Source organism: Theropithecus gelada, chromosome 10, assembly GCF_003255815.1.
Source record: "Theropithecus gelada isolate Dixy chromosome 10, Tgel_1.0, whole genome shotgun sequence".
NCBI classification, from domain to species: Eukaryota; Metazoa; Chordata; class Mammalia; order Primates; family Cercopithecidae; genus Theropithecus; species Theropithecus gelada.
Genome location: NC_037678.1, coordinates 39,145,995 through 39,163,427, shown reverse-complemented (window position 1 = coordinate 39,163,427; position 17,433 = coordinate 39,145,995). Strand labels below are relative to the sequence as shown.

At 62.6% G+C, this 17,433-nt stretch overlaps 2 protein-coding genes across 4 annotated transcripts; one reads left to right on the top strand and one right to left on the bottom strand.

Annotated features, from left to right (window-relative positions):
* Nucleotides 1-1,739: 1,739 nt before the first annotated feature.
* SRMS (src-related kinase lacking C-terminal regulatory tyrosine and N-terminal myristylation sites) lies at nucleotides 1,740-8,137 on the bottom strand. The gene is made up of 8 exons (XM_025398121.1): nucleotides 7,782-8,137; nucleotides 5,126-5,247; nucleotides 4,227-4,393; nucleotides 3,351-3,492; nucleotides 3,074-3,232; nucleotides 2,372-2,553; nucleotides 2,122-2,278; nucleotides 1,740-1,933 (listed from the first exon to the last, which is right to left on the bottom strand). Exons 1-8 carry the CDS (start codon nucleotides 8,135-8,137, stop codon nucleotides 1,740-1,742), a joined length of 1,479 nt encoding a protein of 492 aa, XP_025253906.1.
* A 5,422-nt stretch (nucleotides 8,138-13,559) lies between these two features.
* Nucleotides 13,560-17,019, top strand: FNDC11 (fibronectin type III domain containing 11). Of its 3 annotated transcripts, none has more exons than XM_025399991.1 (2): nucleotides 13,560-13,641; nucleotides 15,965-17,019. In XM_025399991.1, the coding sequence occupies exon 2, from the start codon at nucleotides 15,975-15,977 to the stop codon at nucleotides 16,944-16,946; it is 972 nt and encodes a 323-aa protein (XP_025255776.1). In that variant the 5' UTR covers nucleotides 13,560-13,641; nucleotides 15,965-15,974; the 3' UTR covers nucleotides 16,947-17,019. The 3 variants fall into 3 exon arrangements, with proteins under 3 accessions (XP_025255776.1, XP_025255773.1, XP_025255774.1); XM_025399988.1 differs by lacking the exon at nucleotides 13,560-13,641 and adding an exon at nucleotides 14,472-14,529; XM_025399989.1 differs by lacking the exon at nucleotides 13,560-13,641 and adding an exon at nucleotides 14,486-14,594.
* The last annotated feature ends 414 nt before the right edge of the window (nucleotides 17,020-17,433 follow it).

Here is a 17,433-nt window from a genome sequence, read left to right as displayed (position 1 = left end):
TGGTCCCCTTAATCCCAGTGGCGGCCACAGAAAGCACAGAGAGCAAGGCCTTCTGTGCCAGAGGAGCCCCCAGGCTGCGGCGCTGGGGACATGCCAAAATCGGAAGCTCAGCTCAAGGCCTCAGTGGGCCCAGGTACCAGAGCCAGCCCTTCCCCTAGGTTCTCCCACGCAGATGGAACTGGGCAGCTGGCCAGGGTCCCAAACGGCTCAGAGAAAGCCTCTGGCCCCCACCATCTGCAGGGGTTCTGGTTCCTGCTGCGTCCCTCTGCTTGGCCTTGTTCTTCCTGCTCACGGGCCCCAGGAAGCCCCTGCACTGCCTCCGTTCTCTGAGCCTCCGAGTGGCCTCTTCCCTCCCCGGGGCCACTGACCTTTGCGCATGGGAGTCTCATCTCTTAGCTCCCTCCCGAGTCAGGCTTTGGCCTGTGGACAGTGGCCATCAGCGCATTGGCTCGGCAGGTGCAAAGCTGACCCTAACTCTAGGGAACAAGGAACTCAGTCAGGCCTGAACTTGTCTCCAAACTTTCTGTCCCCGAAAGCCTTCTGGGGCACAGCTGCCAACCTGGGCTCCCAGGAGGGTGGGGGGCAGGGTCTCCGGGGACCCCAAACAGACCCCGCCGGCCCCCTTGCTTCTGATTTCACAAAGACCTGAGCAGAGGCTTCCTGAGCCAGACATGGGGTGAGCGAGGGCTGACCCTGCACATCCCTGCCCCCTCCTGCCTCGGTGGCCCCCGAGGACTCACACTCAGAGGCTTCCTGAGCCAGCTGCTGCCCAGCACACCACGGCATCTGCCTCTGACCCCCCGGCCGACCCTGCCTGATCCTGAACAGCCAGAAGACTCCAAGTCCCCCAGGGCCCAACCTGAGGCCCCTGGAAATAGCCTCCAAGGGCAGCTCCCAGGCCACCAAGCCTCCCGGCCCCCCCTTCCTGTGCCCCCTGGAACCCGCCCAGGGAGATGGAATTGGCAGCTCAGGCAGCTCCCGCCAATGCCCTTGGGGTTCACACTGTCTGGGCAGCATGATGTCCTGGGCTGGGGGTCTGGGCCGCACGGGGGCCGCTCCAACCTGCATTTTCTAGCCACGTGGACTCCCGTGCTCCAGCTCCTGGGTCTGCGTTTGGGGGCTGAGCCTGTGTGTGATGTGAGCCTGTGCACGTGTCTGCGTGGGTCAGTCGCAGCTTACTGAGTGCCGGGTGCATGAGTGGGTCTGTGCACAGGCCGCCAGCGTGTCTGTGAGGGGCAGGTGATGGTGCCTCCCCGTGCCTACACACCACGCACCCAGTGGGGTCAACACCGTGGTCTGCCTGGGAGCCAGCACTGGTCACTTCCACAAACCCAAGCTGGGACTGGGGAGAGAACTGGGCCTTTGGCTCTTGACCCTGGGAGGGAGTCCAGGGGACCCGGACAAGAGACACGCTGGGCTCGGGTTCCCCGCCTAGAGCCTCCGAGGCTTCTCCCCACCTTCCTGTGCTGTTGTCTCTCTTGAGACGCCAGGGACACGTGTCACACTGCACAGAGAACGTGAGCCCTCCACCGTCTGCACATGTTTGCCTGGTGCACAAACACGTGTGCACGCCAGGACCTGAGGCCCACGGCCACGTGTCTGCCTAGTGCACAAATGCATGTGCACGCTGGTGCCTGAGGCCCACAGCCAGAGGCTCCTCGGTCCGGCCGACCAGCATCCCTTCGAGTGGACGCTCTGCAGGGAGGAGGGGCTGGCCTGGTGGAGCCCGGAGCCCTGAGTCACGTGAGGACTCGGGGAAGGCATCTGTGGATGGCCTGCAGCTTCTCCCACAGCGTGGCGAAGGAGGGCCGTTCCTCGGGGCTGCTTCTCCAGCACTCCAGCATGAGCACGTAGACCTCTGCCGGGCAGGCAGCCGGGCGCGGCAGCCGGTACCCTCGCATGATCTGCTGCAGCGTCTCGTGGTTGGTCATCCCTGGGAGGCGTGGGGCAACAGCTGCCTTGATTCTGCCTGGGAGTCCCAATGGAGGCCTCCCATAGCCCCCCGTGTCACCTGCCTGCCCTTGGCCAGACCCTCCAATCCCCTGCTAACAGCGTCCAGGCCCGGGGCCAGTAACTCCTGGGCAGAGCCTGCCTCCTCCCTGCGGCTGCCTGGGGATGCACCTTCGTAGGGACACTGGCCATAGGTGAAAACCTCATACAGCAGGACGCCGAATGACCAGACGTCCGACTTCTGGGAGAAGACACGATAACTGGCCGCCTCAGGTGCTGTCCACTTCACTGGGATCTTGGAGCCGCTGCTCGGGGAGTAGATGTCGTCCTGGGGGCAGGGAAGGCCCCTGGTGGGACAGGTGGACTGGGGCCCCCCTCACCCACCCCCTCGAGCAGTCAGGGGCCCAGAGCCTCCGCTGACCTTGAGCAGCCGGGCCAGGCCAAAGTCAGCCACCTTGCAAGCCAGGCCATCGTCCACAAGCACGTTCCTGGCGGCCAAGTCCCGATGCACGATGCGCTGCCCCTCCAGGTAGTTCATGCCCTCAGCCACCTGGCAGGCAAAGCCCAGGAGCGGCGGCAGACGCAGGGCCCGGCCCTCGGGGCCTGCAAGAGACAGCGCGGGGCCTTTCAGGGCGCAGGGCCAACAGCCAGAGAGGCCAGCGTCCACCCACGTCACCTTTCCCCATGCCTCAGCCTCCTCATCTCTAAGACATGATGAGGATGGCGTGGCCAGCTAAGGCTGCAGGAAGCCCCGAGTGAGACAGGGGGAGGGTGCTGTACTCACCACAGTGACCTGGCAGCCAGCCCAGGCCCCTAATAAAGACCGGGGCAGAGAAGAGCCAGAGGCTGGGCTGGGTCCACATCCCATTAGACCAAGGCTGATGACCCAGATGGGACCGCACTCCCCCAGCCCCAGCCCCGGAACCACAAGGCTCTGGCCTGGCCCAGACCTGGCCCTAGCCCTCTGTTGGCTGGAGACCAGACAGGGATGGGATCTGGAGCCGGGGCCACCTGCTCCCGGTAGAGAGGCCCAGTTCACCTCGGGACCCCGGCAGGTTCAGCTTTGCCTGGAAGGGAAGGGGCGGCCGCAGGCGCGGCCACGTGGCAGCAGGGAGGGACTCACTGCCCAGGAAGACCTGCAGGTTTCCCTTGCGCATGAGCTCCGTGACGATGTACACAGGCTCCCCGCCCGAGCACACCGCGTGCAGCCGGATGAGCCGCTCGTGCCGCAGGCCCTTCAGCGTCTGGATCTCCTTGGCGAGGTCAGCGAGCTTCATGTCGGCTGTGAGACAGGGTATGGCTCCAGGACTGGCTCACGCCACGAACATCACTGCCCCAGGGCTTGAGGGTTGGACAGCGGGTGTGGGACCCGGCCGTGGCGCAGGATCTCGGGGCCTCACCTGACTTGATGACCTTGATCGCCACGGGCAGGGAGCCCAGCCACAGGCCTTCCCACACCTCCCCAAAGTAGCCTTCACCCAGCTTCCTCCCAAGGGCAAATTCGGAGTGTGGTCGCTCCCATGCATCCTGCCGCGGGGCCTTCTGCAGGAAGCAGAAAAGCAGGGAGCTCAGTGCCCTGCCCGCTCCCCCCAGGAAGTGTGGGCAGGGAGGCTGGTCAGCATGGGCCCCTGTGCTCTGTCCCAGGCAGAGCCCCCACACCAGGCCTCCAGCGGGCACCCCCGTCCCCAGCACACACTCACCCCACCCTGGCCGGGACAAAGGGGAGTGGGTGCTGGACTTGGAGGCCCGGCCCAGCCCTGCGGGATCTCATTGCTCTGGGGGCCTAAGTGGCACCTTTGCCCCAGCCGGATATCCGTCTACACATGCTCATTACTGCTGCTGGCCGGGCTGTCATTACGAGACCAGAGAAACCAGATTGCTGCCCTGGCCCTCAGCAGGGTGGCTCACATCGGGGACAGTCCCCGGGATCCAGCAGCTCCAGCCCAGGTGCAGCATCTTGTGATCCGCGTCTCCTCCCACAGCTTCCACCCTTGGGGTCTGGGGCAGCCTTGAGTGCCTTCCCCAAACTGGCCCCACCCTCCTGGCTGCTCCCTGCAGAGCCGGGCACTGCTACAGCTCTCCTCTCCCGACTCCCAGACCCCCAGGAATCCCAGCAGCCCTCGGAGACACCAGCAAAGAGCAGCATGTGCAGGGGCCGCTGGGATGCCCCATGTTCCCAGGCCTGGGCAGGGGCTTTGAGGCGGGGTGGGGAGGAGCACCTAGAACAGGGCCAGGCCTCAGGCCAGTGTGGGGCAGCTTGGCAGGCATAGGCCCACCTGACGCACGCAGGGCTGCAGCAGGGGGTTCTGGATCAGCTTCCAGTTGGCCTTGTAGTAGGTGAGCAGCTCCTCCAGGCCGGGAAAGAGCCGTCCCTTCTGCAGGTAGAGGCTGCCATCGGCTGCCATGGAGACCCGGTAGTGGCAGACCTTGGCCTGGGCCCGGACTAGGAAGGGTTCAGAGATGGAGACCCCTGCCTCGGCTACCAGCTGCCCCAACCCTCCCACCCCAGAGGATGCTGGCCACAACCCACCTAAGGGGTCTGGCTCAGACCTAGCTGTGTGAAGGAGGCAGTGTGGGCAGCCACAGGCTGGGGCGGGGCAGCGAGAGGGGTCCAGGTTGGAGCTTTTCTGCTGACAGTGTGTGCAGAGCAGGCACTTAATAAATACTTGTAGAATGAGTGAGTCCATGATTCAGTGAATGAATGAAGGAATAAGGAAGGAAAGAAGGAAAAAGTGAATGAGTGAATGAATAAGCAAATGAATGAAAGAATAAGCCAGTGAACAAATCAGTGAATAAATGAGTGAATGAGTGAATGAATGAATGGGTGAATTAGTGAGTGAGGAGTGAATGAACAAGCGAATGAGTGGATGAATGAGTGAATTAATGAGTGAGGAGTGAATGAACGATGAATGAATGAGTGAGTGAATTAGTGAGTGAGGAATGAATGAACGAGTGAATGAGTGATGTTGTAAATGAGTGAGTGGATGAATGACTGGATGAATGAATGAATGAATGGGTAAGTGAGCAAATGCAGGAGGTGACCGGCATATCTGCTGTTGGGCCCTCAGTGGCGCCGGGTGTGGTTCAGGACCCAGCACTGCCTAGAGACCAACTGCCCCAAGGTCAAGAGCACTGGCCTGTGGGGGACAGAGGCAGGAGGGGCCGCCCCAGGTACCTGACAGTGAGTAGCCCCCGAGGCTGCTCTCGCTGGGCCGGATGAGGAAGGCCCCCGGTGCGTTGGGTGGGGAGAGGAGCAGCTGCTGTGCCTGGGTCCGGCTGACTCCACTGAAGTACCAGCTGAAAACGGCAGGTGCGGCGTCACCTTGCGGGCCCCTCAGCCAGTGGCCCCACGTGCTCTCCTCCATGCTGGTGGCAGGGCTGAGCCCGGCGGTCCCACTGCCTCTCAGGGAGAAGGTCCACCCTGTGGCAGGGCTGGAGTCCCAGTTCAAGGTCTGCACTGCCTCAGCCCCCATCCTCCTGCTCAGCCCTGAGCGTCCTCACCTTGGCCGTGGGCTCTCTGTTAGCCCTGCTGGGCATGACCTCCAGTTTCCTGTTCATAGTGACCGCCAGCCCCAGCCACAGGTTAACAGTCAGCCCTGGCCATAGGCCACAGGCCTCCAAACTCGGCTTCGCTGAGCCCCTGCGCGGACACGGAGCCGACGGCCTGATGAGCTGCCGGGAAGCACTGTTGGGCTGTTGGTGTGGTCGTACAGGGCCACAGGCGCCACCTGGCTGGGCACAGCCCACCTGCCTCAGGCAGTTGGTTAGGGGGGATGGCCCAGGCAGAGCTCTGTCCTGAGGCGGCGGCCTAAGCCAGGCTGGGCAGGAGGTCAGGAGGGGCAGCCAATGGGCGGCTGCAGGGGGGTTGCTGGGCGAACGTTCAAAGCATCCTGTATCCTATTCTGAAGAGTTGTGCCCAGTACAGGATGGCCCCAAGCCCACTCGCCTCTGTCCACACAGAGCCCCCCTCCGAAAAGCCAGGTGGAGGTGAGACCACTCTGAACATGGTGGCACGGTGGCCGGGAGCTCCCAGGCACCCACTCCTCAGATGTCCAAACACGAGGAGCCCACACCGGGTGTCAGGAGAGGGGCCTGCTGGGGCTCCCCTGTCCAGGTGGGTCACCCACCAGGTCACAGCTACTCACTCCAGAGGCATCCTTGGAAGGAAGACAAACGCTCCCAGCCCCACCTCGACTACGTATCTCTGCTTCCGAAGGCCAAGGCAGGGACTCCACACCTGACTCAGCTTCCCACCCTGGAGCTTCCTGGGACCCAGGGAGGGATACCTGCCACTCCCCCGCCCCAGGGCACACCCTGTGAGCACCAGAAGGAGGAAGCAGAGTGAGCCGGGTGTCAGGGTGGGGCCGAAACCACCCGGGGAGCGGGACTAGGAGAGGACCCAAGGCGGGCCTCAGAGTCAACACAAGATTCGGGGCTGGGGTACAGCCGTGCCATCCTGGGCAGACGTGGCTGCTGGAACTGGGCAAGATGGAGGACAGTCTGGCACCCCTGCCCCGGGGACCTGGGGGGCAATGGGGGCAGCGGGAACAGAAACCGGCATGGCCAGGGCCATGGGGCTGGGCTGAGGTTGAAAGGAATGAAGATGGAGAAGAAGAGCTGTGGGACCAGGGACTGGGAGGCGGCGGCCTGAGACGCTGGCTCCATGGATGCTCTGTCAGCCAGGGCCCCTGCCCTCTGGGGTCTGCTGGCAGGGAGACGCAACCCTCTCACGTGTGAAGGGACTCAGGCCCCTCCTGGCACTGCGGAGTGTGGGCATGAGACACAGGTGTTTCCCCGACACATCGCCAGCCCCTCTGACACCCATATCAGGGCTTGGGGGTCGGAGGTGGGCCCCTGTGTGGATGCTGAGATGCAGGGGATGTGCCTGAGGTCTCTCCCTGGGGCGTGGGGCCAGGTGTCTGGAGCTAATGACACCTGAGTGTGGTTAGTCTTTTAATCTCCAGCCTAGGCAAATAGTCATTAGCTTTGCCTATGGACAGCACTGCTGTACCCCAAGCCCTGCCCTCCAGGAACTGCTGAAGGGATCTGCCCTCCACACCTGCGGTGACTGTGAACCCCTTCCCATCACAATGGCTGCTTGCCCCCCAACCACTGCTCAGGGCAAGCGAGGCAGGTGTGCGGTGAGGGCCTGGGGCCTCTCAGAAGACACCTTCCTATGACTCTGGCTTCACCCACCCCATGCAACCCTCAGGACGATGTGTGAGTGCCAAGGGTCCCCCAGGAGGCTGGAAGTGGCCCTGAGCAAGGCTGACCCAGAGGTCTCCAGGGCTCAGGCCTGGCCCAGCTGGACACAGGACCAAGGAAGCTGCTCAGAGCAGCTGCACTGGGCATCTGGACTAGGTGCCTCTGCAGCCCCTGCTCACCTGCCCTCACCCAGAGCTCCTGGAGCATGAGCCCCTATGTCATCTGGTGCCTCCCAGCCCCCAGCCCCTGCCCTCCAAGGAGTGACCACTCCATGAACACTCCATGAGCACTGGACTCCCTGTGTGAGGGCGGGAGGGCCTGGCCAGCCAGGCAGGGTCCTGGAGGAACCGCCCGCTGGGTGCTGGGCTGGTGCAGCTGGTGTCCCCTGGACCTGACCAGGCCTGTGGAGCCTCCTCTCCCTCTTGGCAGCGCACAGCAGACTCTGCTGTTTTCCTACCCTACCTGCCGGCCCGGGGCTCATCAACTGCCCCTGAATGAATGCATGGATGAACGAATGAATGAACAGATAGCCACGGACATGCGATTTCAAACTCAAAATCCTGCCGTTTTTCCAGACTCCCCAGACTAGGGCGAGGCAGGCTCTGACTCCAGGTCGAGGTACTCACGGTTGGTCTGAGAGCGTCTCGGGAGAAGCCTTGGCCACATGAGTGATGGGCACGAGCCCGGCGCTGGGCTGGCCCGAGAGCCTGCGCGCGAAGATGTAGCCGCCCCCCTCCTCGAGGGCGCAGAGCCTGTCCCCGCGGCGGACACTCAGCTCCTCCCCGCGCCGCGCCGCGAAGTCGTAGAGCGCAAGGAAGAGCTGCGGGAAGGGGCTGCAGGGCTCCGCGGGGAGCGCGGGCACTGGGTCGGCGCCGGGGTCCGTGGACCCGGGGGTGCCGTGGTCCGGCTCGCCGCCCGCAGGCCAGATCTTGTCCCAGAAGAAGGACAGGAAGGCCAGCCGCCTCCTGAGGAAGGGCTCCATCCCCCCGGGTCACCGCGCTGGGCCGAGGGCCATGGGAGCCCACGAGCGCGGAGGAGGAACTGGCGGGGCCGGTGGGACCCGGTGTCCAGCGCTCCCTGCACCGGCCGTGGGGCGACAGGGGACCCCGGCCCTGTGGTCACTCAGAGGTCCCCTGGATCCAGGAGGCACACTGTTCCCACCGGCGTCCGGGCTGGCGTTCGGGCTGGGTGGGGCGCAGGGCGGACCCCCTGCCTCAGACACACCGACAGCCCCTCCTATTCGATCTCCTTGGCTTCTGGAGTGCAGGGTCCCCTCCCCTCTGACCGGAGGGCAGAGGGCAGCTTCGGCTGGGGCGGGGGCGGGGGCGGGGGCTGGCTCGGGGGGGGGGGGGGGGGGGGGGGGGGGGGGGGGCCAGCCTCTTTCCTGCCCTCTGCAAGGCCCAGGCAGGCGGAGTGGCTCTGCCCACCCAAGCCCGGCCCATGCCCAAGGGCACCACAGTCCATCAGCCACCGTGCCCGCGGAGAAGTGGGGGGTCCACGGAAGGGTGCTGCTGTTCAGTACCTGCAGTGGTTGCCAAGCCTGAGCTGCCCTTAGGTGAAAAGTGCTTACTTAAATGTTGGCCAGATATTTTAACATCATTAACCCCGCACCAGGCGCTGAGCCTCCGGCCTCTACAATGAAGGCCAACGACAGGCGAGTGAGGGGGCTGTCAGCACCCCAGCTTTCATGCAGTAAAACGAGATGCTGATTGCGGGGAGCTCGGCCGCAGGCCAGGCTGGGTGGGGTCCTGAGTGGGGGTGGGGTGGGGGCCCATCTGCAGTCTCTTGCTCCTCTCGCCGGCCTCCCCCCAGCAGCCCCTGCAGCACCTGAGTGGCCTTCATGGAGCCTCACACCCCTTCCCCACATCTCACACACATCAATGCCCACACTTCATGCATGGGTTGAACACATCCCTCCAACAGGCATGACCAGTGTCCAGCCAATGACAAGACCCTCTCACACCTGCCTGCCCTGGAGCCACAGATGGCCTTCTTGGCAGTCTCACATCTGGGGACTGGTGTGTGCACTGTGGGGTGGCAGTGACACCCGTGGCCTGGCTCTCAGGGCACCCCAGCGGCCAAGCTGTGTCCGAGCTGACGGCCTGGAGCCAGCAGGAGCCCTGGGAGGCTGGACATTGCCAGGCTAAAGGCAGGCTCTGCCCCAGAGAGGTGTCCTGCTGGGAGTGGGGGAGAGTGTTCAGAAATGTGGATAATTGTAAATACTAAATTGGGGGTGGCCTTTGAGGGGCCCCAGCATCTTCTCCTCCCTTCCCCAGCGCCGTCTCCTCCCCAGGCGCCTTCTCCTCCCATCACACATGCAGGTGGGGTTTTTGCCCACCAGTTTCTTTTCTCTTTTTTTTGAGACGGAGTCTCGCTCTGTCGCCCAGGCTGGAGTGCAGTGGCCGGATCTCGGCTCACTGCAACCTCCGCCTTCCGGGTTCACGCCATTCTCCTGCCTCAGCCTCCCGAGTAGCTGGAACTACAGGTGCCCGCCACCGCGCCCGGCTAGTTTTTTGTATTTTTTAGTAGAGATGGGGTTTCACCGTGTTAGCCAGGATGGTCTCAATCTCCTGACCTCGTGATCCGCCCGTCTCAGCCTCCCAAAGTGCTGGGATTACAGGCTTGAGCCACCGCGCCCGGCCCAGTTTCTTTTATGTTTTTTTTTTGAAACAGGGTCTCACTCTGTCGCCCAGGCTGGAGTGCGTGGCACCATCATGCCTCACTGCAGCCTCGATCTCCTGGGCTCAAGCTATCCTCCTGCCGGACTACAGGTGTGAGCCACCATGCCCAGATAAATTTTTTATTATTTGTAGAGATGGGATCTCACTATGTTGCCCAGGCTGGTTTTGAACTCTTGGCCTCAAGCGATCCTCCTGTCTCCCACAGTGCTGGGACTACAGGCGTGGCCACCAGCTCTCCTAAATCCCCCCCAGGACGTGACTCCTCCCTCCTAGAACACCAAGGCCGCAGAGCCCCAGGGAGGCCTCCTCAGGCCGTGGAAGGCTCCTGTGCTCACCACACTGGGGTCAGGTGTTCAGGGCACTGAATGCAGATTCCTTCCAGACACTCCCTGTCCCTTAGCGCCACGGGATCGTGGCATAGGACTCAGCACATTCCATGCGCAGCCGGAGCCAGAGGCAGGCCTGGCTGTCAGGGTTAGGGCCCCATTGGGCCTCTGCCCAGGCATGTCTCACCCCCACTACCCCACCGGCCCACAGATCAGCTCCCCACGTCCGCCCCATCTCCCCCTCCTTGCACCTGCTGCCCTTGCACTGCACACATGCCATGGTGAGCGCGGTCGGCAGGCAGCCAAGGCCAGCTCCATCCAGCTCCTCCCCGGTGGTCCTCAGAATCCCCGCCCCCGCAGGCCCAGCTACCCTGTCCCACTGCCCTCCAAGCTGTGCCCGCCCATCCACCCCTTCCTCACCTCACCCACCAGGTGCAACACAGCCCAGTGTAGGGCCCCTGCCAGGTGTCCGTGTCAGCAGCTCCTTCCCTGCCTGCTGTGCCCTCACCCATGACTCACCTCCTCCCTCAGCCCTAACCGGATGGGTGGCACAGAGGGGAGTGAGGACAGGGGCCTGGGCACAGGATCACTCTGGACGGGGTCAGGAGACTGGGGCTTGGCCAGGTGAGGCGGCTCACTCCTGTAATACCAGCATTTGCGGAGGCCAAGCAGGAGGATCGCTTGAGCCCAAGGGTTCAAGACCAGCCTGGGCAACATAGTGAGACTCCCATCTCTATTTTTTAAAAAAAGAAGAGGCCGGGCACGGGCACACCTGTAATCCCAGTACTTTAGGAGGCCAAGAAGGGTGCATCACCTGAGGTCAGGAGTTCAAGACCAGCCTAGGCAACTATGGTGAAACCCCGTCTCCACTAAAATACAAAAATTAGGCATGATGGTGGGCACCTGTAATCCCAGCTACTTGGGAGGCTGAGACGGAAGAATCACTTGAATCTGGGAGATGGTGGTTGCAGTGAGCTGAGATTGTGGTGCCACTACACTCCTGCCTCGGCAGCTGAGCGAGGCTCCATCCCCCACCAAAAAAAAGACCAGGGCTGGAATCCTGCTGTCAGACTCACTGGCCACATGACCTTGGGCACACAGTGCTGAACCTCCCTGTGCCTCAGTTTCCCCATCTGTAAGAGCACTGAGCTTACAACAGCAGTGAGGATACAGACAGGAGGATGGGGTGCAGGCCCTTCCTAGCGTTTAGATGGAGGCTGGTGGCAGGAGCTCTGCCACTTCAGGCCACCCCCACCCAGGTTTATGCATCTGAAGGGTACAGCTCTGAGGGTCTCAGCAGTCAGGGTGCACTCTCTCCCCGATGACTGGCCCCACTATCCCCAGGCTTCACCATCCTCAGGGCCCAGGGAAGCTGTGTCCACCAGGGACAACAGACCCAAAGTGTTCACTGCCCATGCCCTGGTGGCCACAAACAGGGTTGAGCAAGACTGAGCACGAACTGGCCCCTGGTGCCCAGCAGTGAACAGGAGTGACCATTGGCTCTGCATGGAGAGGACTATGCTGAGCCCAAGAAGCCAGTCCCAAGGCTGCATTCTGGAAGCCTGCACTGACAGGACCTTCTTGAAACGACCAGACAGAGCCGGAGAGATGAGTGGTTGCAGGGCTAGGGAGGGGTGGGAGGGAGCAGCGTGGCCATAAAGAACATGTCGGGGTCTCATGGGGGTGGCACTGTCCTGCGTCTGTATCGGTTCAAGGTCCTGGCGTGACTGTGCACTGCAGTCTTGCAAGATGCTACCACTGGGGACGCTGGGTAGAGGGTAACGGGACCTCTGTGTTACTTCCTACAACTGCAGGTAAATCTACAATTATCTTAAAACTAAAAGTTTAACTTTATTATTATTATGATTTTTGACACAGGTCTCTGTCTTACTGCACCCAGGCTGGAGTGCAGTGGCACAATCTCGGCTCACTGCAATCTCCACCTCCTGGGTTCAAGCGATTCTCCTGCCTCAGCCTCCCGAGTAGCTGGGACTACAGGCACGCACCACCATGCCCGGCTAATTTTTGTATTGTTAGTAGAGACTGGGTCTCACTCACTATGTTGGCCAGGCTGGTCTCGAACTCCTGACCTCAGGTGATCTGCTTGCCTCAGCCTCCCAAAGTGCTGGGATTATAGGCGCGAGTCACTGCACCCAGCCATTATTATTCTTTTTAGAGACAGGGTCTCCCTCTGTTACCAGGCTGGAGTGCAGTGGCACCATCTTGGCTCACTGCAGCCTAGTCTTCCCAGGCTCAGGTGATCCTCCAGCCTCAGCCTTCCAAGTAGCTGAGACCACAGGTGCACACCACCACACCCAGCTAATTTTTCAAGTTATTTGTAGAGACAGGGGTCTCCCTATGTTGCCCGGGCTGGTCTCAAACTTCTGGCCTCAAGGGATCCTCTCACTTCGGCCTCTCAAAGTTCTGGGATTATGGACCTGAGCCACCCAGCCTGGCTAAAAGTTTAACTTTAAAAAATTAGATTAGAGGCTGGGCGCAGTGGCTCATGCCTGTAATCCCAGCACTTTGGGAGGCCAAGGCGGGCGGATCATGAGGTCAGGAGATAGAGACCATTCTGCCTAACACAGTGAAACCCCGTCTCTACTAAAAATACAAAAAAAAATTAGCTGGGCGTGGTGGTGGGCGCCTGTAGTCCCAGCTACTCGGGAGGCTGAGGCAGGAGAATGGCGTGAACCTGGGAGGCAGAGCTTGCAGTGAGCCAAGATCGTGCCACTCACTCCAGCCTGGGTGACAGAGCGAGACTCCGTCTCAAAAAAAAAATTAGATTAGAAATCAGAAATTGAATGAAAGGGGATAGGGTGGAACCCAGGAGAGAGCAGACATCCAGGACCTGCCTGGCCCCAGAAGAGAAGGGGAGGCTGCTCTGCCCCCACCCTGCTTCTCTGTGAGTGGGCTGCAGGGTGGGGGGTAAGGGGTCTAACTCCTACTGCTTCCCAAGCCTCTGTGTCAGACAGCACCCCCTTCTCCAAACAGCCTGGCTTTGTCCCCTGGAGCCCTAAATAACAACAACAACAACAACAATAGCTGACATTTATTGAGTTCCAGCCCAGGCAGGGAGGGCAAGGCAGAAACAGCACCCAACAGGACTGGGCGCGGGGCTCACACCTGTAATCCTAAAGCATCAGAAAGACCCAGGTGGGAGGATCACTGGAGCCCGGGGGTGGAGGCTGCAGTGAGCAGGTGGAGACTGCAGCATGGTGACAGAGCAAGACGCTATCTCAAAAAAAAAACCACCCACACCCACCCACTTCCTGCCAGGCCTAACCCCTGCGGCCTCCAAGCGCCAAAGGAAAGCTCTTCCGAGGTGGGGTCGCCGGGAGGAGGGGGAAGCTCAGGTTACAGAAGAGCCTGGGAGGGGCTCAAAGACGCCCATCCTGGAAGAGGCCCCAGCACTGACCTCCGTGGGGATGGAGATGAGGAGGATGGAAAGAGTGTCTTCCTCCAGCATCTTCCTGAAGGTGAAGGAGGGGCACCTTGGGGTGTCTGAGATTGTCACCCCCGGAGAACCCCAGGTAGCTGGGGTGTGCTGTGGGGGAAGGGGAGGATCCCAGAGGCCCTGAGCCCAATGGAACGGATACAGACGGGACCAGATGGCCTCAGAGCTCCTCTGTGGGGCTCCCTGGAGCTATGAAGACCCCATTTATCCAGAGTCAGGTCGGGGCCTGAGCTTGGGCGGCCCCAGGTGGGAGACCCCTCGCCCCGTACGGAAGGAGCCCGTGGTGCGAGGAGCCTGTGGTGGGAGGGGCCGTGTGGGGTGAGCCCGTGGTGGGAGGAGCCTGCGCTGGGAGGAGCCTGTGGTGGGAGGGGCGGTTGCGGGATTGGGGGGAGCCTGAGGTGGGAGGAGTCTGAGGTGGGGGGAGCCCGTGGTGGGAGGAGCCTGTGGTGGGCGGGGCCTTGCTGGGCGGAGCCACCCCCGCCTCTGCACTGGGTGGTCCGTGCGCCGGGTCACGGGGCCCTGCCTCGCTCCCAGATTCCTCCGAGGGATTCCGAGGAGTGCACTAGGACTGGGGGGTTGAGCAGGAACCCCCTCCCAGTCACCTGAGGCTCTTGAGTCCCGCCGAAAGCCGGGGGTGCGTGGGGACGGGAACCCCACTTGGAGCCCGGCTCTTGGACCAGCCACCCGAGGTGGCCCCCAAGCCGGGGACGCGGGCCCCCAGAAGTCTGGGGCTCCCCAGGAAGCGAAGCGGATGGAAGATTCCTCGGCTCAGGGTCCTGGGTCCCCACCCCCCCACCCCCGGCCCTGGGCAGCAGCGTCACAAAAGCCCCTGGTCCCCAGGGCAACCCGCGGAGCGCGGAGGGAGGCTGGGCTCTGGGAAGTCCGCGCGCGGCTCCGCTTCGGAGGCAGGGCAAGTGGGCGCGGGTCTGGGGCGGCGGCGGGGGCTGGGAAAGGAGGGCTGGGGGTCTCAGGAAGGTAAGGGGCAGGCAGAGCGGCCGGGGAGGTGGGCCCGGGCCAGGGGAGCCTAGGGGAGTGTGGTGGAGGAGGTAGGGTGCGGGCACCTGGTGGTCTCAGGGAAGCGGGCCTGGGACCAGGGGTGTGACGGAAGCAGCGAGGGGTTCGGAACCGCTTTCCAAGGTTCACGACCAGCCCCTCTGGGTTTTCCACCTGGGCAGCTGCTGGAGACTGGAAGACATCCCTCACTGGCACAGAGGCACGATTTCCCTCCAGTGGTGAAACCCGCCCCAGCCTCCAGCCAGAGCAGGGCTTAGGCCTGGGGTCCCGGGGTCCTGCTCTCAGCTGGCACCTCACCCTAGACACACTCCCTGCTGTCCGAGGGTCCTGTTCTCACCCCGCTGCCCCAGGAAGGTCAAGGGTCGTCCGTTTGGGCATGAGGCAAACATGGCTGCACCTACCTGTGTGGCCTTAGGGACCTCACACAACTGCTTAGCTCTCATTTGCGGTTCATCCCAGGCCCTGGTGGCTGTGACAACCTGAGATCTCCAGGGTTGCTGGGAGCCGGGGCAGCAGCCAGGGTGCGGCTTGCTCTCAAGGGAGCTGCGGCAGAGGCTGGGGCCACAGCTGCACTCAGCCGGTGCACCCACAGACAGACGGTCAGACTCGGCTCAGCACTGGGCTGAAACCCTGGATGAGGGCAAGAACCAAGCGTCTTAGCCTCAGGCTCCGTCTGGGAAACGAGTGTTGCTTGTGGGGTCCGTGAGCTCACCAGGGACGGGGTCCCGGGTCCACAGGGAGGGCCCACAGCGTAGGAGGAGGGCTGCTCCTCCGGGTCCAGGCCTGGCCGCCCTCCTCCCACGCTGACTGGCCAGCTGGCCTAGCCTTTGGTGAGGCCCGTCTCTGCTCTACGACTGCGGTGAGGCGTAGAGAGTCCCCACGGAGAACCGGAGCGGGAAGATGGCCCACGAGTGTCCCAAGGGGGGGTTGTGGGCTGCTTAGGACCACGCTGTCCCGTATCCACGGCCCTGAGGGTGCCAGCACCCCCTTTCAGTACCAGGGCTAGGAACTGGGGCCCTTGCCAGGCCACAGGTCAGGGCTGGGGTTTCTGCCCTGGCTGTTCTGGCCAGAAGTCCGCAGTCCTAGCTCTTCCCTGTCCTGTCCCGCAGGCCACCGGTTGTCAGTAGAGGTTTATGCTCCTCAGCATAAACTGTGTCCAGATCTGTAGCCTGCCCATCCAGCCCTCCGGGCAGCCTCTTCCCAGCGAGTTGTGCCCCCGAGGAAAGACAGAGGCCCAGCATGGGGGCAGTGGGCTGAATCCATCCCCTGAGCGTGCCACGGCCCAGGGGAGGCCAGCCTGCCTGGCAGTTGACACCCAGCCCTCCCCCCAGCTCCCGGATAATGAGCTCCCACATGGCAGGCCTGGGCTTAGACAAGATGAAGCTGGGCAATCCCCAGTCCTTCCTGGACCAGGAGGAGGCAGATGACCAGCAGCTGCTGGAGCCAGAGGCGTGGAGGACCTACACCGAGCGCCGCAATGCCCTGCGTGAGTTCCTGACTTCGGACCTGAGCCCGCACCTGCTCAAGCGCCACCACGCCCGCATGCAGCTGCTGCGTAAGTGCTCCTACTACATCGAGGTCCTGCCCAAGCACCTAGCCCTGGGCGACCAGAACCCGTTGGTGCTGCCCAGCGCCGTGTTCCAGCTCATCGACCCCTGGAAGTTCCAGCGCATGAAGAAGGTGGGCACAGCTCAGACCAAGATCCAGCTCCTGCTGCTCGGGGACCTGCTGGAGCAGCTGGACCATGGCCGTGCTGAGCTGGACGCCCTGCTCCAGTCGCCAGACCCACGGCCCTTCCTGGCCGACTGGGCGCTGGTGGAGCGGCGGCTGGCGGACGTGTCGGCCGTCATGGACAGCTTCCTGACCATGATGGTGCCGGGACGACTGCACGTCAAACACCGCCTGGTGTCTGACGTCAGTGCCGCCAAGATCCCGCACATCTGGCTCATGCTGAGCACCAAGATGCCCGTCATGTTTGACAGAAAGGAGTCGGCGGCCCACCAGGACTGGGCCCGGCTGCGTTGGTTCGTCACCATCCAGCCGGCCGCCTCGGAGCAGTATGAGCTGCGCTTCAGGCTGCTGGACCCGCGGACGCAGCAGGAGTGTGCCCAGTGTGGCGTCATCCCCGTGGCTGCCTGCACCTTCGACGTCCGAAACCTGCTGCCCAACCGTTCCTACAAGTTCACCATCAAGAGGGCCGAGACCTCTACGCTGGTGTACGAGCCCTGGAGGGACAGCCTCACCCTGCAGACCAAGCCGGGGCCCCTGGAGGGGCCCACCCTCAGCCACTCTGTCCGAGAGATGATTTTCTAATATTTATCCACTAATAAAGAGGAGTGTAAATGCACATACGGAATTAAAGACACAAACCTATTTATGTTTTAAAGGCAGCAGCCACCAGTGTTTTTCCTGGCTCAAAACATGCCAAGCCCCAGGCCGGACCTCCCACGACAGCTGAACCTGGAGCAAGAAGTGCCAGCCCCTGAACCTGGGGGCCTCCTCCCATGACGAGAGCTGCTCCACATGGCGGTCCCAGCCCCCGCCTCTCCTCGCCACACCCATCACCATGACCGAGCTCTGGCCTTCCTTACCCACCTTCCTGGCTTGGGGGCCTCCCTAAGGGGATGACACTTCTAGGCCGCAGTGCGTCCCACCACCCCAGCCCAGCCTTGAGTGCTCATTAGCACCCCCGAGGAGGCAGTGATCTCTGGCTGTGAGCAGCTCAACTGTGCCCCTCCATGCCCTGCCCACCGTTTGTTCCTCAAGGGCCGTCCCAGCCCCGAGCTCCCTCTCTCCTCCA

What these genes read in the sequence shown, in the direction of transcription:
- FNDC11 (XM_025399991.1), top strand. Translation starts at nt 15,975, where the DNA reads ATGAGCTCCCACATGGCAGGCCTGGGCTTAGACAAGATGAAGCTGGGC.
- SRMS (XM_025398121.1), bottom strand. Translation starts at nt 8,137, where the DNA reads ATGGAGCCCTTCCTCAGGAGGCGGCTGGCCTTCCTGTCCTTCTTCTGG. An exon ending in GATCAAGGTCATCAAGTCAG is followed by an intron (nt 3,233 to 3,350) that starts GTGAGGCCCCGA and finishes CCTGTCTCACAG; the next exon opens with CCGACATGAAGCTCGCTGAC. An exon ending in GCCTGGCCCGGCTGCTCAAG is followed by an intron (nt 2,279 to 2,371) that starts GTCAGCGGAGGC and finishes CCCTGCCCCCAG; the next exon opens with GACGACATCTACTCCCCGAG.